Genomic DNA, 24,826 nt, shown 5'->3' with positions numbered 1-24,826 from the left:
TGCTGTGCTATTTTATACTGTGGTTGTGTATCTTACTCACTTTTATATTAATTGCTGTGCTATTTTATACTGTGGCTGTGTATCTTACTCACTTTTATATTAATTGCTGTGCTATTTCATACTGTGGCTGTGTATCTTACTCACTTTTATATTAACTGCTGTGCTATTTTATACTGTGGTTGTGTATCTTATGAACGTGATGCATGGAAATTTGATGAATTCGTTTGGTTTCTTCGTGTTTTAAGTCCTTTCAACAGCTATATAATTATGGTCCTTTGAGGACGTACCAGTTTTTGGTGGTGGTGGGAAGCCGGAGTACCAGGAGAAAAACCACCGCCCAGCGGAGAGTACCTGGCGACTGTCCCACGTAGGCCTTGAAACCGCGACCAAGTGGTTACCGCCAAGCACGCTCACTGTAATACTTTGCATTTTTCATTAATAAAATATTATCGATGTTTTATTATATCACTAGTGTCTCGTTTGTGAAAATTTGCAGGACCATAAATATTTTTTAGATCATGATAAGACTAGTTGGTATCAAATATTTATGTACTGCATGTATATGTATGTACTTGTGTCACAATTTGATAAAATAAATACTATCACGGACTAATCCAATTCCGTGGTACAATGTAGTATACCGATTCTGCATTCTACACAGTGTTAGGCTACGAGTCGACCGAACGGAAAGTTTAACCATTACCGCTATAACTTTATAGTGTTTAACCGTTACCGCTATAACTTTATAGTGTTCAACCATTACTGCTATAACTTTATAGTGACTTTGTTATTATTGTTCTTTGTCTTGTATCTTTGTGTAATCTTATTAATCATTGTTTATATGTTTTTGTCTTGACAAAGGGACGGATTTTCTGGAAAATTTGATAGAGTATAAATTGTTTAACTGTGGTAATTACTTTTCTACTTATCCATATAGTCTTCTATATCACAGGACCGAACTCGAAGACAAGGGTTTCACAAACAGCAGTTTTATCGAACCGATCGTTTCGACTTTTCAGAGCCGCTTTGCTTAGACAGTAGACAGAAACAACACTCCTGAATTACAGCATGTTTTTCTTTAGATGAAGTGCATATACCATAAGTTGTCGATAAAACGTCGCGTCGCTGCCTCGGTAGACACGAAGGTCGCCCATCTGACAAAGAATATAAGAAATCTTACTGAAATATGACGGATGGCGTTATGTTGGACCTTTGTACTTTGATTCCCTAGCGGGAAGAAAGCTCACGGACTTTTGTGCGCGTTACACAGAGAAAATTGAACGGCGAGGCCATCATGTATTTCAGACATTGCCATTTGTTTTGTGGACGATGGAAATAAGTAATCAATTTTGGTTTTATATTCTGTAGCCGTCCCGAGACTGAGCCATTTTCCGGGATGAGATACTATTACAGAGATCTCCAGCGAATTCGGGTTGTGACATCAACGAAAGTGCAATTCCATTTAAAATAAATGAAATTCATTGCATCATACTCAAAATAAATGCGAGGGGATGCTTTATGGTAAATTGTATGTGCCTGTGATATATTTTTCTCAAATAAAGTTCATAGTTTCAACACTTTACATCGCCGCTGAGGGATTCATATCTGCCAGATCACGCTGTGGTTTTAATAGCTCCAACACGAGGACGTCATTTTTGTCTCTTTTTTTTTTGATAATTAAGTTTAAGGACAACGCATTTTCTTTTACTGTATATGATTGTGAGTAACATAAAAATCACCGATGTTATGTTATTGTAATTGTATATCGTATGTTTAAATAACCATATTCCAGTGAAATAGGATCCCGATGAAGTTTTATCGAGTATATAGCTGATATTGGTGTAGTTGAGATTCCGAGATTTTTTGAATTTATTTCAAAACGGCTATATTAAACATATGAGCTACAACTGACTGACTATGTATTACTACATCTGGTGGATGTCCTTAGATGTGTTATGATAGAAACAGGAATGAGATAGGTACCTATTGGCAAGTTACGTCACTCCCGGTGTGTCAATCAAACAAATGGACGCCAAAATATCTTTGTTTTTTTATTTTTTTTTGTACCGTTTACTTTGGTACGATACCCTGTCGCCGTCCCCGTGGAGGGTTGTACGTGTTACTTGTGTCGCTACGTTTAACATGTCTACTTCAGTGCAACCCAAGTTATTGCCAATAGGATGTATATGTCACCTCCCCTCATCTACTCCATTCCCCCTCCCCCGGGACTAGGGGTCGTTACTTCAGCACATCAGAAGTTAGAGTAAGTACATTTGGTGCGACACAGCACGCGTAATTGTTCACGAAACGATAGATGTATTGAATGTAGGCTTGGTATTCGCCGTTCTCTTGGTACCTATCCATATAAGTAGTTATAGAGTTTTTACATTTCAGTTAACTTGAAAGGTTGCTCACAGTTTGGTGTGTATGTCTTGTTTCTAAATAAGTAATTGTACATTTAAATATGTAAATGTACAAATGTGTCAAAATAACACTAGCGTGTCATCCCACATGCAATGACGCACGCCTCGCACTGAATCATCCTTCGTATGACATACATAATGAATGTTTCCCCCGGTACTCGCTAGTAAGATCATTCACCCAGAATATTTGCAGTTCAGAAACTACGGCCGTATACATAAATCGCGTTTCCAACTTGGACCAAACTCTTTAGATGAGCAATACTTTATGTCACGTATACGGTATCTATTTGGAAGAAGTACTTGTATGCAATTTGAAATAGGATGAACAAAGCTGTTCAAGCGTAAAGCAAAAATATAACCTTTCGGTGAAAATAAGTTAAAACAAGGGACATCCGATTTCTTAATTATGGTTTAATTGGTGCTTGCGGTTATCAAGAAAATGTTGCTTTTTTGTATACAAAGAATTTCCGTAATTTCGTGTTGATACATCCAAGTCCGTGTACCCACTACCGTCATTCCTTAGGACGCCAGACAACCTAAGGAATGACACTCGAACACCACAAGTCCAAAGTTTAGCGTTTTCAATCAAACAAAGACTTCAATGGAGTCCACCTTTTGAGTTGGTAATTAAAGAGATGTTTCTGCATAATTACACGTTTTGACAATTATATCATCAAATGTACATGTTTACGTAAGGAATGCATAATCTCTGTTCACGCACCGTAACAAAGGGCAAACCACCAAAAGCAAACTCGCCAAAAATTCGTTGGCGTCGCTGACCAAACGGTCGACCTGTCTGCCCTTGAGTGGTTGGTCGTCAATCCGGCCTGTGTGTGAGGTAGGTGGCGTTACCAACACGTCATTATAAGGGGTACCGGAACTGATTCGCGTGTCGACCACATTGTTATCGCCGTGTCAGTGAGTATTGTACCTTTACCATCAAAGATCAAACGCTTGTTTTCTAAACTCTGTAAACTATACCGGACGTTTAGCTGGAAACTGGAGCCATCATGTAATAACCAACATGCTATGGATAATTAGGGGTCTAATTACTTTCGCTTTTGAAGATTTGGAATAATCTCGTCATTTTCAGGCGAAACACTAAATGGGCGTGTTCAAGTCACGGTGCTTTGCCACGCCCCCTCGACTCGCTACCCGTTATCATTTTGACTTTTTGTTGTAAATACCGGGGAAAATGATAGACATTTGTATGCTTTCATATCTTTAATTCTAAGTTTGGAGGCCGCGAGTAACTGGAGAGGTACCCATACGACGAGACGGGCCATTAAGGACCGGGAAATATATCCCACTTCCGGTTCGCGCCGTATCACCGACAATGACCCACATCAAATACGCCCGTGATGTTCGAACACCATGCTTATCGTCGATCAGTGAGGGTCGATTTTCACTAAATGTCTTTTTCAAAAGGATAGCATATCAACAAAGAGCGGGGATCTATATGACAAAGTGTCTGTAGAGCTCGCGCCGGCCGAGCATAGAGTTGCGTGACGAGATCAATGTCCCAGTGTAACCTCGGGTCAGCCTGCCAGTGTCACCTCTACACAGTTCTACCCTTGTCCAGCCACACTCTCCTATAAACAGAAAGCTCGATAACGGATCTGTCAACAGATGCTTATCATCGATCGTGAGATCTAGATTTAGGGGGATCCTGTTCAGTACTGGAGCACGTGTTAAAGACGGGGTAAAACATATCATCACACGTGACGGAAAGGTGCGTGATGTAGAAAATAAGGACGATTGGAAGTCGACATTAGACAAATTACAGAACGGATCTCAACGAGTCGACACTTTTTCAAAAATAACATTTTTTGTTTTAATGTGTTCAGACAGACACATTCCAATAAATGAATAAATTGTTGTGTTATAGCTTTATGCAGAGTTTGTTCCAGATAAGTTAACATTTAAACCAGTGATACATCGTCAGACAGGAGTATCGGTATATGAACCATGCGCTTGCAATGTCGTCGCTGAACGTTGTTTTTTTTGCCCTTAAACAACACCAGACAATGTTGATAAAATGACGATGTCTGGGCGAAATAATTATATAATAAGTCGTCACAAGCTAGGATAGCGTGCTAGCGACGTGACAGGGATGTCGAACCAAGCAGATAGTCCTATAGGAAAGACTTTTTCCCAGAAAAAAACGGAAGTACAAGCACTCGTTGGCAGTGGTGGTACATGTTTTACGAGTGTCCAGGAATGCTTTGTAAGTAGGATACACGGAAACCGACGTCGGGAACATGGTTCCTAATGACTAGAATGGCGTCACTCTCTCCCCTCTCCCTATATCGCCTCGGGTTGCCGGCCATTGGTACAATACACGATCCGGAGACATTGAGCCGGTACCGTTTTAGACTTAAGTTGTTTTCATATTACTTTACATAATCATACACAATACGCCAATTACTGACACGTGCTTTCGGTTTGGCTACATCGGTATCCAGTAATCACATCAAACAACCGAAACCAGTACCTCTCCAAACCCTCTCTGCCTTCCAGGTCTTTACACAATTTGTACAATTTATTTCAAAAGCACGCGAGTTGCATGTTCAGTAGGAGAAAGACTAGGGAAGGTTATCAATCTTAATAAGCGTTTTAGAATTTAAGGCTAATTAAATAAAGATAATGAGAAAAGTTGTAGTTGTTTAAAGCACAATTTCCGCTCGATAATTTACACAATATCTTAGAAAATTGAAAAGTCATAAAACATGCCCAATTTTCAACTTTATGTGGTTCGAGGATCCTAGTGAAGCGGTTATTGCGATACGATGTAATTTTGCCAGACATGTGGATACGGACGCTGAGTGCTTACCGTAATTATAATTAAGGACTGCCCTTGGAACTGGGTTAACTGAACTGCTTTACCCAGAGAAGAGCATGGGAAAGTCGAAAGCCGTCTAAACAGATTTGAGACACATATTTCAGGTAGTCATATAGATAACAATCAATAAAAACAGCGGTTATTGAACTGCTATAAACACTGCTGTATGGCTTTGTACTAACTAGTACGTTTTACAAATGTAGGTTGGAATTTCTTCCCTATTTTTTCATAAATAAAAATAACTGAACTATATTTGGAGGGTGGTCGTGTTCTGAACTATATTTGGAAGATGGCCGTGATATAACTATTTGGAGGGTGGTCGTGATGTAACTATATTTGGAGGGTGGTCGTGCTCTGAACTATATTTGGAGAATGGCCGTGTTCTGAACTATATTTGGAGGATGGCCGTGTTCTGAACTATATTTGGAAGATTGCCGTGATGTAACTGAACTTTATTTGGAGGGTGGTCGTGTTATAACTGAGCTATATTTGGAGGATGGTCGTGATATAACTATATTTGGAGGGTGGTAGTGATATAACTATATTTGGAGGGTGGCCGTGTTATAACTATATTTGGAGGATGGCCGTGTTTTGAACTATATTTGGAAGATGGCCGTGATATAACTGAGCTATATTTGGAGGGTGGTCGTGTATAACTGATCTATATTTGGAGGGTGGTCGTGTTATAACTATATTTGGAGGATGGCCGTGTTCTGAACTATATTTGGAGGATGGCCGTGTTCTGAACTATATTTGGAAGATGGCCGTGATGTAACTGAACTTTATTTGGAGGGTGGTCGTGTTATAACTGATCTATATTTGGAGGGTGGTCGTGATATAACTATATTTGGAGGGTGGCCGTGTTATAACTATATTTGGAGGGTGGTCGTGATATAACTATATTTGGAGGGTGGCCGTGTTATAACTATATTTGGAGGGTGGTCGTGATATAACTATGTTTGGGAGGTGGTCGTGATATAACTATATTTGAAGGGTGGCCGTGATATAACTATATTTGAAAGGTGGCCGTGCTATAACTATATTTGGAGGGTGGCTGTAATATAACTATTTTGGAGGGTGGCCGTGGTATAACTTTATTTAGAGGGGGGCCGTGATATAACTATTTTTGGAAGGGTGGCCGTGATATAACTATTTTTGGAGGGTGGCCGAGGTATAACTATTTTTGGAGAGTGGCCGTGGTATAACTATATTTGGAGGTTGGCCGTGATATAACTATTTTTGGAGGGTGGCCGTGGTATAACTTTATTTAGAGGGTGGCCGTGATATAACTATTTTTGGAGGGTGGCCGTGATATAACTATATTTGGAGGGTGGCCGTAATATAACTATATTTAGAGGATGTCCGTGATATAACTCTTTTTGGAGGGTGGCCGTGATATAACTATATTTGGAGGGTGGCCGTGATATAACTATATTTAGAGGGTGGCCGTGATATTACTATTTTTGGAAGGGTGGCCGTGATATAACTATATTTGAAGGGTGGTCGTGATATAACTATATTTGAAGGGTGGCCGTGCTATAACTATATTTGAAAGGTGGCCGTGATATAACTATATTTGGAGGGTGGCTGTAATATAACTATGTTTGAAGGGTGGCCGTGATATAACTATATTTGGAGGGTGGTCGTGATATAACCATATTTGGAGGGTGGCTGTAATATAACTATTTTGGAGGGTGGCCGTGGTAGAACTTTATTTAGAGGGTGGCCGTGATATAACTCTTTTTGGAGGGTGGACGTGATATAACTTTATTTAGAGTGTGCCCGTGATATAACTATTTTTGGAAGGGTGGCCGTGATATAACTATATTTGAAGGGTGGCCGTGATATAACTATATTTGAAGGGTGGCCGTGATATAACTATTTTTGGAGGGTGGCCGAGGTATAACTATTTTTGGAGGGTGGCCGTGGTATAACTATAGTGAGAGGGTTCCCGTAATATAACTTTTTTTGGAGGGTGGCCGTGGTATAACTATTTTTGGAGGGTTGCCGTGGTATAACTATATTGAGAGGGTTCCCGTAATATAACTTTTTTTGGAGGGTGGCCGTGATATAACTATTTTTGGAGGGTGGCCGTAGTATAACTATATTGAGAGGGTTCCCGTAATATAACTTTTTTTGGAGAATGGCTGTGATATAACTATATTTGGAGGGTGGCTGTGTTTTATTGATGCCGATTGTATCACTAATGTATATAAAAATCGAGAATAGACGAACTAACTGAATACACCAATTTCAACAATTTTGATTGCTTATCACTTGATACAAAAGGCGAAACGGCATCGATCGAAATGCCAAATAGAAAACGATAAAAGCGATATGTGTCTTACATGTTAGTATGAGTGTGTGCATTACGAAATAAAACATTTCCTATTCGAATTCGATTTTGAAAACATCTAACTTTTGGGTAATGGGCTCTGACACTTGGCACGTGTCGAATCTGAGCTTGAGCGGGATTGGCCAACGAAATGATCTCGCTCGGATAACCGATGATAAGGAGAGTATGTAGACAAGCACCCTGTCCGACAGGCACAAAAATTGGTACTTCAGATGAAAATAGCCACAAGGAAAAATGTCTGACCTTACGCGTATTATCAGGGTACACTTAAACCCTTTCACATGAAATTGTATACAAACTTAGATAGGTTATATCTACGTGGTTTGAATCGACACAAATGCACAAACAATTCCATCTAATTTAATACCCAAGTATATTAAATGACCGTCCTAGTACCAGACACTGAGCAGATGATGGTGTACTAATAGAGTTTCATTAAAGAAGCTTGGTCAAAACACTGGAACAAGCACTGTTCATTTGGCCAAACCAGGTGAGTAATGGCGGCCATTAACTCGCAATCGCTTCCCCTTGCGTTAAATTGCTCTTATATAAATACAGGGGGCTAAAGCCAGCTTTGATGTAAAAGGCCTTGCTTCCATCAGCGACCTATGTTGATAAAACTTTGACAGTAAACCCAAGTGATAGAATGATAGAAATAGTTGTCTGGAATAAAATATATATGTATATGTTCTTTTTGGGATTCGAAGCACTCGAGACCCTATCTAAAGCATGCATCTCCATAGCCAGGCTACAAGGGAAGCACTTGAACAGGAACTAAACACATATTAATCACTGCCCTATCCCTGTGTCCTTCTGGTTACTGTTCTTTCACTTGTAATAAACAGACTGACATTTCTGATGACGGAAGCGACATATCTACCGACCAACGAGATTTGAAAGTCAAACTCCTGGACAAAAACTCTTAAATTCTGGAAGAATAATAGTTTATTTCAGAAAAAAACTCAACCAATGACCTCACATTTTTTCTCTTATCTTTTAGAAATTTGGACATTTGATGTCAAGGGTTTTTTTTAACACAAAAAATTAGAATTTGTTCAACCACTACATTAAGATAAGAATTGTCAACTTATAGATAAAACAGACATTGAAAAGGAGAGCTGTTTATAATGCTGAAATTTAAAAAAAAAGGTAATTACACACTGACAAATAAATGAAAACAAAACAAAGATTTGTAATCTAATATTTTTAAAACCGCTATCTTTCCTTTTCAATAGCTTTATGCCATCTGGTCGGAAATTAGGGGAACTCACTCTAAAATACTACAGACAATGTGGAAACGGACAGAATGGCCAACATTTAACTATACTGTGTAGTCTTAAATTTTAGATTTTCAGTAGACCTTGTTTTATTTAGATTTTCTGTTGACCTTTTATATTTGTAGTAGAAATACATGTTATAATGAGTACGTGAATTACGAAATAAAACATTTTATTCGAATTCGATTTTGAAAACATCTAACTTTTGGGTAATGGGCTCTGACACTTGGCACCTGTCAAATCTTCTGTTTTATGTCATTGTGGAGTTCTTGTTGCCCTTGAATCGACTTTTTTTTATAGATTTCTAATTGAGTTTTTATTATTGTATAATTTTCATTTTACCTCATAGTATTATTTTTTTTCTTTTTTCTATCACTTGAGACTTCCACTTGACCAAAATATATATAGATATTATAGCTTTCCAGTTGACCTTGTTTGACCTTTCCTTTTACGCTATTACCAAAGATCCAACATAGAGAGTACTATGTATTATGTCCTATATATCACATATACATTCCTTTTTATTTCCGATAGAATAAGCATTGGATGTTTTGCTATTTTTGCTATTTTCCATAATTTTTCTTATTTTCCATAAATTTCGTATACAAACAATGTATTGCCGGATATTTGATATTCTTTACTTTGATTTTAGTTTAAACAAGGGTTATGATAACCAAACATTTTTTAATTAGATTGTACAAAATATGTATGAAGCGAATCCAGTAAGTGTCTCGTATCCAGACTAATAAAGTAGAACTAGTTAATATTTAACATGGCTGGGACATTGTAATTAGCTTTTAAGTGTGTATGACAGTAAATAGAATGTTATGATGAAGGGACAAAATGAAGAGACAATGCATCAGCTATCATATCACTGTCAGCTTAATGTTTGTTATACCCAGTTTATACATCAGTTTATCTTAAAACAAACATTTTCAGATTTTCTATTTTCTTTTCCGTTTTTAACTGTTTTGTATATGAACAGATTAATTTTGAAAATGTTTGAAAGCTTTTCCGTTGTGATTTTTAGTAAGTTGTTAAGCTTGAAGTGACGTTGTTTTGTAATAATGGAGAGTTGAAGTACATGGCACTACGCACTCTTATAGAAGTCAGCATTGGCGGTAACGTTTACCACCGTCATTTATAATGAACACAGATATGGCCACAAACTGGACGAAATGGACCACGCTATATCTAATCTATCACTATAAACGAAAGAAAATTAATGATTAAAGATACAATTTATAGCAATTAGACGGGGAAATGGTGAGCATTGCACTTTTAAACAATATCAAGATCATAAATTTCATTCACGATTTTTTTGAGTAAACAAGAATCTGCTGAAGATAGACGAGGAGCTAGATTTTACAGTTACGGGACAGATGTTATAAGCCAAACTACATTTTATATGAAGGAAGTGAGAGATTAGGTTGAACGACAGAAGGGGGAGACTTTAAACACATTCCTCATCGTACAGGAAACACTAAATTTGATGGTGCTGCTATACATTTTGAACTTTTAATCTCAGAAAAGTAAGATGTTCATAAAATAGTGACTTTGATATTGTGGAAACTTGATCCCCAGTAAAGGTACACACGGTTTTGACATTGCCAGGAATTAACCCCTCTCAAAGGTAGGACCGGGCATCCTAAACTGACGCCGATTGGCAGGAGGTTCTGATGAGGATATAACAATGTCACGAGAGATTTGTTTGAGCGATTTAACCTAAAAGTGAAAACAACATAGCGAGAGAGAACGCTGTCATCTCGTGTATAGTCCGAGAGGGACTGTGACGTTTATTATGGCGGGGTTCCCCCTCAGTAATTTTACACTTCCCCGTAACATCAGCTACAGATAGCAAAGGCACAACGAAACATAAAAACAATTTCTTTGTGCTGAAGTAACATCATTCACTGTCAGGATAGATATCGGAACATGTCAATATGCCTTTGACAACACATCAGTGAATGTAAGCAATATGTAGTGTAAATATTGGGGAATAACATCACGTAACTACTCACATACATCGTAACTAGGTCTATAAACCGTAACTACGTCTAACTACCGTAACCTGCTGTAACTGCCATTATAAACATTTTAACTTTCTCTCCTTGCTGTAACTGCCATTATAAACTTTAACTACCCTTCCTTGCTGTAACTTTAAAGCATTATAAACAGTAACTACCTCTCCTTGCTGTAACTGTCATTATAAACTTTAACTTTATCTCCTTGCTGTAACTGCCATTATCAACTGCAACTACCTCACTGCTCTGTAACTATCCTCATTAGCCAAAGCTAAGTCTGTGTAACTATCCTTATATATACCGTAAATACCTTTGGAAACAGTGACTACCTCTCCTTGCTTTAACTGCCATTATAAACCTTAACTTTCTCTCTTTGCTGTAACTGCCATTATAAACTTTAACTTTATCTCCTTGCTGTAACTGCCATTATCAACTGCAACTACCTCACTGCTCTGTAACTATCCTCATTAGCCAAAGCTAAGTCTGTGTAACTATCCTTATATATACCGTAAATAACTTTGGAAACAGTGACTACCTCTCCTTGCTTTAACCGCCATTATAAACTTTAAGTTTCTCTCCTTGCTTTAACTGCCATTATAAACTTTAACTTTCTCTCCTTGCTGTAACTGCCATTATAAACTTCAACTTTCTCTCCTTGCTGTAACTGCCATTATAAACTTTAACTTTCTCTCCTTGCTGTAAATGACATTATAAACTGTAACTACCTCTCCTTGCTGTAACTGCCATTATAAACAGCGACTACCTCTCCTTGCTGTAACTGTCATTATAAACTGTAATTTCCTCTGTAAATCACAACTACTTTTGTTATTAGCTCTGTGTAATACTTTGAAGTAAATGTTTTATCTCCTTGCTGTAACTGCCATTATCAACTGCAACTACCTCACTGCTCTGTAACTATCCTCATAAGCCAAAGCTAAGTCTGTGTAACTATCCTTATAAATATCGTAAATAACTTTGGAAACAGTGACTACCTCTCCTTGCTTTAACTGCCATTATAAACTTTAACTTTCTCTCCTTGCTGTAACTGCCATTATAAACTTTAACTTTCTCTTCTTGCTGTAACTGCCATTATAAACTGTAACTTTCTCTCCTGGCTGTAACTGCCACTATAAACTGTAACTACCTCTCCTTGCTGTAACTGTCATTATAAACTTTAAGTTTCTCTCCTTGCTGTAACTGCCATTATAAACTGTAACTTTCTCTCCTTGATGTTAATGACATTATAAACGGCGACTAATCCCTCCTGCATGTAACTGTCATTATAAACTGTAATTTCCTCTGTAAATCACAATTACTTCTGTTATTAGCTCTGTGTAATACTTTGAAGTAAATGTTTTATCTCCTTGCTGTAACTGCCATTATCAACTGCAACTACCTCACTGCTCTGTAACTATCCTTATAAGCCAAAGCTAAGTCTGTGTAACTATCCTTATATATACAGTAAATAACTTTGGAAACAGTGACTACCCCTCATTGCTTTAACTGCCATTATAAACTTTAAGTTTCACTCCTTGCTGTAAATGACATTATAAACTGTAACTACCTCTCCTGGCTGTAACTGCCACTATAAACTGTAACTTTCTCCCCTTGCTGTAACTGCCATTATAAACTGGAACTTTCTCTCCTTGCTGGAACTGCCATTCCAAACTGTAACTTTCTCTCTTTGCTGTAACTGCCATTATAAACTGTAACTACATCTCCTTGCTGTAACTGCCATTATAAACAGCGACTACCTCTCCTTGCTGTAAATGTCATTATAAACTGTAATTTCCTCTGTAAATCACAACTACTTCTGTAATTAGCTCTGTGTAATACTTTGAAGTAAATGTTTTATCTCCTTGCTGTAACTGCCATTATCAACTGCAACTACCTCACTGCTCCGTAACTATCCTTATAAGCCAAAGCTAAGTCTGTGTAACTATCCTTATATATACCGTAAATAACTTTGGAAACAGTGACTACCTCTCCTTGCTTTAACTGCCATTATAAACTTTAAGTTTCTCTCCTTGCTGTAACTGCCATTATAAACTTTAACTTTCTCTCCTNATTGCTGTAACTGCCATTATAAACAGTGAATACATCTCCTTGCTGTAACTGTCATTACAAACTGTAACTTTCTCTCCTTGCTGTAACTGCCATTATAAACTGTAACTACCTCTCCTTGCTGTAACTGTCATTTTAAACTGTAACTGTCATAATAAACTGTGACTTCCTCTGTAAATCACAACTACTTCTGTTATTAGCTCTGTGTAATACTTTGAAGTATAATTTTTATCTGTTTTGAGAACAACAAAAAAACATGAGTTCATACATGAGATAACCTGTAATGTAACACGACCATGTAGATGAAAGTATTTTTACTATTCTGAACAAATTTAAAAATTCAGATATTAAGACAGCTAAACCTCCATAAACAAATGAAGTAAAGACACCTGGTAAAATTTCTGCAGTCACAATTTTCTCCCAATGATTAAGCAGGTGATAGCCACAGTAAGTCAAAACCTGAATTCAGTGACAGAAGGTAGTTTTGCAGTAATATCAGGGGTGATTTTTTATATCTCTTAATTTTGTATGTCTGCACTGAATCATCTAAGTTCACATTATCTAGATTATATAATCCATAAAGATTTTATGGTGATAGTGATGATATCAGTATTGATGTATTGCCTGTAATATGCTTAGAATATTAATTCAATCAATAAAGACATGCAGGTATGTATTCTTACTCACAAATCTTAAAGCACATCTATCACTTTAGCAAGAACATGCACATTGCCAGATATATCTACATATAGAAATGTGATTACCTAGCATCAGATAAACCTCTATAAATGTAGTAAAATGATTACCTGACATCAGATCTACCTGTTAACATGTAGTGATTACCTGATATCAGACATACCTGTATACATGAAGAACAATGATTACCTGACATCAGATATACCTGTATACATGTAGAAAAATGATTACCTGACATCTGATATACCTGTATACATGTAGTGATTACCTGACGTCAGATATACCTGTATACATGTAGAACAATGATTACCTGACATCAGACATACCTGTATACATGTAGTGATTACCTGACATCAAGTATACCTGTATACATGAAGTGATTATCTGACATCAGATATACCTATATACATGTAGTGATTACCTGACATCAGATATATCTGTATACATGTAGTGATTACCTGACATCAGATATATCTGTATATATAAAGTGATTACCTGACATCAGACATACCTGTATACATGAAGTGATTACCTGACATACCACATACCTGTGTATATGTATTGATTACCTGGCATCAGATACACCTGTGTACATGTAGTGATTACCTGACATCAGATAAACCTGTATACATGTAGTGATAACCTGTCATCAGACATACCTGTATACATGTAGTGATTACCTGACATCAGACACACCTGTATACATTTAGTGATTATCTGACATCAGATACACCTGTACATATGTAGTGATTACCTGACATCAGACATACCTGTATACATGAAGTGATTACCTAACATCAGATATACTTGTATGCATGGAGTGATTACCTGACATCAGAAATACCTGTATACATGTTTTGATTAACCTGTCATCAGATAAACCTGTATACATGTAGTGATTACCTGTCATCAGACATACCTGTATACATGTAGTGATTACCTGACATCAGACATACCTGTATACATCTAGTGATTACCTGACATCAGACAAACCTGTATACATGTAGTGATAACCTGACATCAGATATACCTGTATACATGTAGTGATAACCTGACATCACATATACCGGTTAACATGTACAGTTGTGGGACCGCACAACGCACCAAAAATAGCGTGCGCACACCGTGCATACATCGTTCACACACCGTCCGCACATCGTCCACACATGGTGCGCACAACTGTGCGATTTGGTATCATTTTTAGATCAAAATTACGGAATAACAAAAATACGGAAGGCTTGTATCCGATAATGTACACTGTGTATATATCTGTAATTTCTCATCACAATAATCAAGATTATACAATTTCACAATGCGTGTTACACAGTATTACAGCGACCGTTAGGCTGTCAAGAATGGGTTTGGCTCCAAGGTAACAGACCAGGTAAATAACAATTTTATGAGTGTCCGAAGTTTTACCTGACCAGTGCCTGACACACAGAGCTGATATGCGATACCGTTTGACCGTAATGAATAGTATTTGTTATTTGCATTCGCTTGCCTATAGCTCCCCTTCACCTGGATTTTCACACCCCGGCCTTACCCGACGAGTTACGTAAATGCCCCAGGTGGGGAGAAAACTACGGTCCAGATACATGTACAAAGTGGTTATGTTTACCTGTATACGGGATTGTGTTGTAATTTTACATGTGTCAATTAAGTTTGATTAAAAACACAGAAAACACAATTCCTAAATATAAGAATATATAGACGAAAAGATAAGTTTATAGACGTTGCTAGAATATAGAAACATACGTAAACATCAAGTTTATATGTTTAAACACGAAACCGTATAAATTGTTAAGGCATTCCTCAATTTACACCAACCACGATTGTTATCACACAACGTCCATCCATCTTGCACACATATGTGCGCAAGCAATGATCGTTCAGCTTTTTATCGTTCGCCCATCGTGCACACACCGTTCACACACCGTGCACACATCGTGCGCACACCGCACATCGTGTAACGTTGTGCGATCCCACAACTGTAGAACAATGATTACCTGACATCAAGTATACCTGTATACATGAAGTGATTATCTGACATCAGATATACCTGTATACATGTAGTGATTACCTGACATCAGATATACCTGTATACATGTAGTGATTACCTGACATCAGATATACCTGTATTTATGAAGTGATTACCTGACTTCAGATATACCTGTATACATGTAGTGATTACCTGACATCAGACATACCTGTATACATGTAGTGATTACCTGACATAAGATTTACCTGTATATATGTAGTTATTACCTGACATCAGATATACCTGTATATATGTAGTGATTACCTGACATCAGATACACCTGTATACATGTAGTGATTACCTGACATCAGACATACCTGTATACATGCAGTTCAATGATTACATGACATTCTCACTCACCAGTGTTTCAGAACCAATATCTTACAATAGCTTGCCTTTGTGGGACTTTTTAAATACATTAATCATATACAGCTTAAAACTATGTATTGATTTTGTTTTTACATAAGTCAAGTAATAAATTCAAACAAGAGGAAACCTATCAAACTTGTCATCAGCCTAGGTTATGTCTCATGTATGACTGGATATCAAACAATTTCTAGTTATCAGTGGTAACCATCAGAGCCGGTACGGATCACATACATCTATACCTTTCAATTTTAAGGTGGGCCAATGCGGTTGGTGATTACATATCTTAAGTTAATGTTTACAGACACTTGTCATTTCCGAACGAGACAAGACAATTTGAAAATTAGCTGAAAGGAATTTTGAATAGTCATTATCAGATTGAAGCACAATGAGGTTAGTCCGGTATTATTTTGCTCGACTTAACTATAACTAAATCATGGGGACATTATGAAAATATGTTTATATACAAATTTATCTGTGGCTTCAATCATGTCTATGTCTATATGCTATTACTGGACTCTCCCTGGGGAGGTTGACCTCTGACCTCACCACACAAATTATCTGATTAACCCTAATACAGGTATTTAGTATATCCTGTGAAGCCCACAGGTAAAATTGTCCACGGGTCTGACTCATTTCACTAATTTTGAATTAATGATAAAAACCAAATCTGGACGTCATGTTGGATGACAATATTGTACCTGAGGCCTACAAATCAAGTGTTGATGGTAGGCGGTTCAGCGATACTGTCATTTCACATTGTGGGCTGTGTTTGATCCCAGATGTTATCTTGTAATTTGGAGTTTAGCTAATAGATCTTTTTATTCAAATACAAAAATATGACTATATACAGACCCTACCTCCCTCAGGGTTTCCCTACTACATCAAAACAACATTAAAATTGTCCAGTAAACGAGGGCTCCACATCAAAACTCCATGTTCACATTTATCAACATGCCATAAAATACCTGTTGTTTGGACATACAAGCCGTTTTTTTGGAAAATATGGTGTCAAATAAAATCTTCCTCCAGAATCAAACACCTGCAAAATGAGCTATAAAAACTATGGCTGTATAAACCTGTATATAATCTACCATTACACTCTACCTGTAAACAAACAACCATTACACCTTACCTGTATACAGACTACCATTACACCTTACCTGTATACAAGCTACCATTACACTTTACCTGTACACAAGCTACCATTACACCTTACCTGTATACAAACTACCATTACCCTATACCTGTATTATATAAACTACCATTACACTATACCTGTATTATATAAACTACCATTCCACTATACTTGTATTATATAAACTACCATTACCCTATACCTGTATTATATAAACTACCATTACACTATACCTGTATTATATAAACTACCATTACACTATACCTTTATTATATAAACTACCATTACATTATACCTGTATCATATAAACTACCATTAAACTATACCTGTATTATATAAACTACCATTACACTATACCTGTATTAACTACCATAAGTGTCTAGTAATGCAATGAAATATATAAAACATTTATGCATGTTTTAAACTTTTCGTTTTCCATTATCAAGATAATATATTGATTTCCAAGACGAGTCCAAGTTTAATATAAATAGACTGTCATTAATTTATCTTATGCTATTTAGACATCAATTTAATTGATCAAAATAGAATACTAATGTGGATAATGTGTTCCCTTAAGTTTGAACATCTCAATCATACAAACTATTAGTGTGAGTCATGAAAGCAAACAAATGGGGATAACATACAGCCTTCTAAAGTTCAATTTGCATTTAATTTTTTAACCAAACAAGAAGACTTTGACTTTTTTCTAGCTCTGCGTTGAAAAGAAGTGATCTTTGATATGTCACTTGAATACCAGCACCTGACTTAATGGGAAAGGGAACTGGACGACAGGAGAATGTGCTGCTCCTGACTGGAGACCATGTCACACACGGGAATGATCACTGGGTATAACGACAGGCTGGAGGATCTAGGCCTGCTGTGAACCCCCTGCCCCCACCTGAACCCCAACTTAACCAATTACTACATTCCAATTTCACTCATTTGCAAAATTTGTTTGATATATTTTTCAGTTATACTTGTTCTCAATACATCATATATAGATAAAAGGAACTGTTTTCAGTATCAGTAGCCTGATCTCAGGGCACCATAAAGAAACCATTAAGTTGTATTCTATGTTAAATAAAATGAAAATTGTTCTTAGCTTAATGCCCAATAAACATGTGTACCAACGATGACATGTTACCTACGTCCTTTGTTACAGTGAGTGACACTCCAATGTCATACCTGGGCAGGTATCCTAGGCTGTGACCGCAAACCTATTGGCTGGTCTCGTTAACCTTGACAAATTAGTATACCTGTATTAAGTGTTTAGGGAGTATACACAGTCCTATTCAGGTCTGATAAAGTGCTATAAGATTGACAGAGGATGACAAGACCATTTGTGAGCTGATCTGGGGTGGCCAGAATTTAGTTGTGGATAAGCGAGGTACTCGTATTGGTAAGGCAGGCAAACAGCAGGGCATCACAGTAGGGCAACACACAGGGGCAACATCCCCGGGCAGATAATATCACACAGACAACAGCAGGGCATCACAGTAGGGCAACACACAGGGGCAACATCCCTGGGCAGACAATATCACACAACATGGTACTCCAAACTTTCTACACGCTTCTATCTGGGCCAACAAAATTTATTAATAAAAGATGGAATAATGTCTTTTATAAATTTAACTACTTATTAGATGTTGGAAGTCAATATCTAATTTGTACAAGTTTGACTGTTTCTAAATTTCCACAAACTCATGATGAATTCTTCCTGAATGCGTGTATATTATGACTGATGATGAGACGTACCATTATTTGTCTACAGATTACATCACTGCTACATTTGTGCATGTCTGAATATTTCAGTAGTACAGTACACATGTACCAGTAATACCAGACAACAATCTGACACTATGCTACCAGAAATACCGCCAACAGCAGCTATTGAACCCCACAATATACATTATAATATACAACTGTTACAGACTGATATTCCATCACACACAGTGTATACATTTATACACAGCATAACATGGCTCTCCAAACTTCATATCTCCCTCATTTGCTGTCAACAAGAGTTTGTAACAAGTCTGCATGGCTGGCCACACATTTCCAGGTGAAGCCTGTACATGAGCAGCAGTACTAGATCTTTTGATCTGTCATGTATCAGTGGTAGGTACCATAATTAGGGACACCATTCATTTGTGTATCTGGTCTGTACGGAGGCATGAGGGTCACTCGATATTTGGGCCATATTGGTAATGTTTTACTTCTGGGTTGATTATCTTGTCACCAAAAACCCTCCCTATTTACATCTAGCCGTTCAGTGCATAATCATGTATTTCCTGGAATTTATACATCTGATGCCCAAATTATTCAGAAAATTTGTGGCATCTGACTTATGATCCATCATATCATAATAGACCACACAAAATTACACAATAAACAACAAAACTAATAACCTTTCTTTTTTTCAAATTTATTCTTTATTTCATCCATATTTTTTCCACATTCATAGGAAAATAATAGAAATATAATATCTAATAGAGCTAATATTGGTCAACATGATTGAAATACCAGCACAGCACAAACAGATGAACTGGTGGGGGACGACTAGTGAGGGATGACTGACGTGGATTTCTCACCCACTGTCAGGTAGAGTACCAGACACCTACAAAATATACTGCCAGTGTCGCACACGATCAATACTCCTTACAAACTCTGTCCTCATAAACTTTTCTTTTGTAACTGTGAATATGAGAAGACAATTTTGTATATCTTTTTCAATAAAATTTCAAAAAGTGGTATACAAAATTAGAGTATCAAAATTTTGGGTTTGATGTTTGGGTTTTAAACTGGATGTGTTACAGGATTGTTCCAATGTCCTGATTGTACTGTGTATTAAGTTGTATGAAACCTTCCAGTGATACCTTAGTGATGCCAGCATCTGACACCACAACCTGGCTGAACCCTCATCCCTGGGACACTACATGTCATAAACACTGGTTTTAATTACAGTGATACACAAGAATATAATTTAAAAACACAAAAATCGTACAAAATATCACAGACACAAGTTGCTTATACAAATGTACAAGGGTAAGACCGTGTGATTACTCAGTAGTAACGGCCTGTTACCAATGAAATACTTACTATGTGGGCAATGGACATTTATGAGAATGTAAGATATTTTCATGTGATGATGTAGTTGAAGAAAATTAATATATAACAGTTTAAGTAAGTTTATAGCCAGTTTACTTGCTGCTATAAAAGAGATTTCTAAATGTATAATATTTGTATTACACAACTTAAAAGCATTAATTGATAAAAAAGAATAATCTCGCGAAGTGCCTCTTTAATAAAACACATTACTAAAATGCTGCAAGCATTGGGGAATTATCTTAGGTAGGAGAGAATCAATTATTCATCTAAGACAAAGACATATTTACAAATGTGAGAAGATTACCAGAGAAGAGGATTTTATCACAGAACCCCTATGTTATACAGATAGAGTGTGAAATGGTACAAACTCAGCAGTTTAAGTGCTCAGCATGAGCTATCAATACTGTAGTGTAGACTTTACGTTTCTGTAATTTACTTTTAAAAAATCATTTTCATTCATACATATATGTTACTTTCACAACACAGACATGTTTCTGGTATAAAATACAGGAATACATCATTACAGTTCTTCTAATGCCCCAACTTCTCCAGCAACGCTTTTCTTGATTCCATCAGCAATTCTGTTTCATTGTTTTCTGAAAAGCTGATACAATCTTCTCTTCTTTCCAATAAAGCATGTTAAGAACTTGGTGTATCACAAGATGTCTGTCTGAGGGTGTTGTTTGGGGGCAGGGTCACACCCCGAGGAGGAAAGCATGTTTTGCAGAGTTGGTGGCGTGGATAGCAGTGTCCACCTGTGTGGCTATGGGATTGTTGAGGGTGGCGTTAAACGTTCCCTGGAGTACCGTGTCCTGGACCAGCGGTGAAAACTGAAACATACAACAGGATACATATGTAACAACTATCCATCAGTACAAACATCAATACCATCAATACAAACATCAATACAAACATCAATACAAACTTACTCTTGTAATAGTGAAATCATATGTGAGACTGAACTAAAGAGTAACCTCTCACCAAGGAAGTTTTCATGTCTTGTGTCCTGATTCAAAGAAAATTGAACTTGTCATGAGAGACAAGGTTTCATTGGCAGGAAGGTTGCATGTTCTCTAGAGAAAGGATGGTCCCAGGCCTGTCCATGTCAAAGAGATATCAGTCTGTGAACACTGAACAACCCCCAACACTGGCACCATATGTCATAGAAAAGGCTTGGGCCTGGCACACAAAGCAAGGAGGTCAGCTAATTTACAGTATGCTCTTTGTGGCAAAAACGGCAACATTATACATGCAAAAATGTGTAACATGTGTTCTGATAGGTCCTACACTACATGTGACACTGATCATATTTCTGTGCAGTAGGTAAGCTGACAGATACATACAACTTGTCTGAGAGGTCAGAAAGACTAATGTAAATAGACTGTCACAGAAGGAGTACAGGATGTTGTATCTAACTCAGGTGAAACAAAGAGCATATTTCTATGAAGACCAGCACATTCCTTTGAAATCAATTTATATTGAATTATGGTGTCTTTGATGAGCAGGTCACAATGGGGTAGGGGTGAGGGGTGATCTTGAGTACACTGATTTATCAGGATATATCCTGATCGCTAAGATTAACTGAAGAGTTGACAAACATACACAAACTTCACTATCTCATCATTTTTTTATCCTGGGGCATAACAATAAATTTCTCTTGTTTTCGCTTGTTGAAACAGCTGGTGTATAAATTTTACTTTTGTTAAAATTAATCAGCATTGGACCAGGGACAGATTTTATGGAGTGGGGCCCTAGTGAGACACTGATAGACTATCTCCTACCCAGCTGGGGCCTCGTAAAACTCCTATAAACACGGCCCAGCCACTACCCACCCTCATGCCAGTCTAGTTTTATCACTGTTACAAGTGACCATAATTTCTCATTCTTTGAGTAAATTTTAATCTTCTTTGCTTGCTCCTTCAAAGGTCACAGGCAGAAAAAGACACCTTGGTGTCACTACTGAAGGCTGATATCCCAAAATATCAGATTCATATTGTCCAAAAAACCTACGATAAGAAAATGTCAAAGGTCAACAAGGAAGTTATACCAGGAACAGGCCATGACTCTGTCTCCCCTGTGTCTAACAAGGCAGTTATTGATGTCTTTCATCAGACTTTTTCCCCCCAACAGAATTTTAGAAATGTTCTACCTTTAAAACTGATGACAACCATGTGAAGTACAAGTGACAGTGTGCCTGAACTGATTGTAAGACAAGCTATAGTTTTGTATTCCCTGAAAACTCTAATGCTTTATTCTCATGAAATACATAGCATGACTTGTGTGTTTATACATGTATATCAATCACACAATCCTAATTTGATGGTCAGTTAGATTCAGATGTAAATATTCTGACATCTTTTTGACAATTAACACATTCCATCATTGTTCCCGATGTAATTTCTACATTGTACTCAACTGAAGGCTTCATTTGCTATCCCCATAAGGACTCTGATACATGCAAAAGGCCAACTAAACATCGAAAAGTAAGCCTGATTTGTGGACGTTAGGGTAGCTTTGATAGCTAAACACCATGTTCGCCTCTATTCAAATGGGTGTTTATTACATGAAATTTTGAATGTGTTTGTACTCCGCCAATCAATGGGTATTAGTGAGTTCTCCTTGAGTCACTGTCAACACGGTAGTACAGTGCCCCTACATAACCAGGCTGTGTTCATAAACAAATCACCTAAATCCATGTCACTTGTTATGGTATTCTACACTAAGCTGTCCAATATTTTTTCCTTGATCCAGAACAATGCGCTGCATTAGCTTTATCAGTTAGGAGCAAGTGCTGTTGGTGTTCAATGGACCCAAAGTCTTCTTTGTAGTGCCATCAGCTGAAAAGAGGTAGTTTATCACTAAAGGAATCGTGTCAAGACGTCCCATTGTCAGGTCCTTCCTCGATAACCTCTAAACCAAATCTCGGAGCCACTTTGGAAGCCATGACAGAAATGGGAAAGCATGTCTGAAGATTGCTTTTCAAATGAAGTCAATCCAGCACACAACTATTCTATATCTAGGGTCAAATATGTGCCTCTTTAAAAATCAATAAGTGCTTTCAAGATTTCTGTGAAACGTTGAAGAGCTCAGACCTTTATATACATGTCAGTATGGATTCGCTGTGTTGCATAGCAGGTAAGAAGTCAAAATGCAGCAGATTAACGTGGCGTAACATCAATGGACTTCTATTAAGAGCAAACAAATCCTATACAGGTGTGACGTCTGAAAGACACTTGAACGATTTCTTTATCAAACCTAAAGCAACAGAAAGGGAATTTAATCTACCCTCAGGAGTTCTCTACAGGCTGTAAACTCAGCCTGTGAGGTAAAACACAGAATACGTTAATAGGGGCTGGTACGTTCTCATCTTTTTTTCATTACATGGGGAAATTGAATTAGAAAAACCAAAATCTGGTTTTTATTCCTATAAATTAAGTAGTGTGATAAAGTTGTCATTTACCCTTAGCTACCATGTTTTAGATGATAAAAATTATAAAAGACACTTATTTCAATGGTATAAAATGAAATTTAAATGTTTGTATACAAACACTGATGTTTTTTATTATAAGAAGCGAAACAGTTATTAAAGGCAATCTTCAATGAGTAACATTTACATTGGATGTTTTTTATAAAGCTACTTTCAAATCATATCTTCTGACATGAATACATTTCCTGCAATTTCGTGTGTAAAGAGTTTTCATTGTAAAGATGTCTTTATGATGCTAGCCCTGACAACATTTGTCTAGATTGTTGACTGTTGTGATTAAGACCACTGTTGTATTACCCAGTAACTTGTCCAGATCTCTATCTAACTGTTCCAATCTTATCTCCAGTACACTGTCCCAGCTAACTATTATGTAGACCATATAACTCATTTATCCAAGATAGCAGATGCCAACATCAATTATGAGTAAAAATACTGAAAACAAATTTTCTTTCTCAACTCCTGTGTCCTGGGGTGGCCAGAGGACAGGGTACTCCTCCAACATGGCTGACACTGGGGACTACAATATACACGATGTTGATATAATTTGAAAAATCAACAATGAGAGAAAGAGTTGAAGGTACTCTGTCTTATATATCTATTTCTGGTCTAATGTAATCAGGCAAGTGCAAAAAGAGGCAAGAACTTCAAAGCTGATAAATTTTCCTGATAAACTTGCTGGATTTTTATCAGGCTTTTGTAGAGTAGAGAACATGGATCAATTAAAGTCTCATTAGGGGTATATTTATTGAAAATGACCAGGGTGGATACAATTCATAGCTTGAGGTTTTATCTACCAGACTGATAAGAGGACCAATAGACTAACTCATTCCAAGCAGTGTATATTTCACTGTCAAATTCCATGTTCCCCACAGGGTTCAGGCACAGGTCAACACTCAACATTTATGGTAAGTGTTGCTGACTCTCAAAATGCATTTTGTTGTTGTTTTAAGTGCATAGACATTTGTTATTTTTGATAAATGTGTATTTGTCTCATTTATTTGAGATAT

General features: G+C 37.1%; 1 protein-coding gene across 1 annotated transcript in view; it reads right to left on the bottom strand.

Annotated features, from left to right (window-relative positions):
• Nucleotides 1-19,955: 19,955 nt before the first annotated feature.
• LOC110448211 (sperm-tail PG-rich repeat-containing protein 2-like) overlaps nucleotides 19,956-24,826 on the bottom strand; it is a 79,451-nt gene continuing 74,580 nt past the window's right edge. Inside the window, exon 12 of the mRNA XM_021494339.1 lies at nucleotides 19,956-21,162. Within this exon, the coding sequence (XP_021350014.1) occupies nucleotides 21,028-21,162 (135 nt within the window). The 3' untranslated portion in view covers nucleotides 19,956-21,027. The remainder of the gene's footprint in view (nucleotides 21,163-24,826) is intronic.

The sequence above is a fragment of the Mizuhopecten yessoensis genome, unplaced genomic scaffold (assembly GCF_002113885.1).
Source record: "Mizuhopecten yessoensis strain PY_sf001 unplaced genomic scaffold, ASM211388v2 scaffold3949, whole genome shotgun sequence".
Taxonomy (NCBI): Eukaryota; Metazoa; Mollusca; class Bivalvia; order Pectinida; family Pectinidae; genus Mizuhopecten; species Mizuhopecten yessoensis.
Note: the sequence above shows the minus strand (reverse complement) of the source record. Positions and strands in the feature narration are given on the sequence as shown.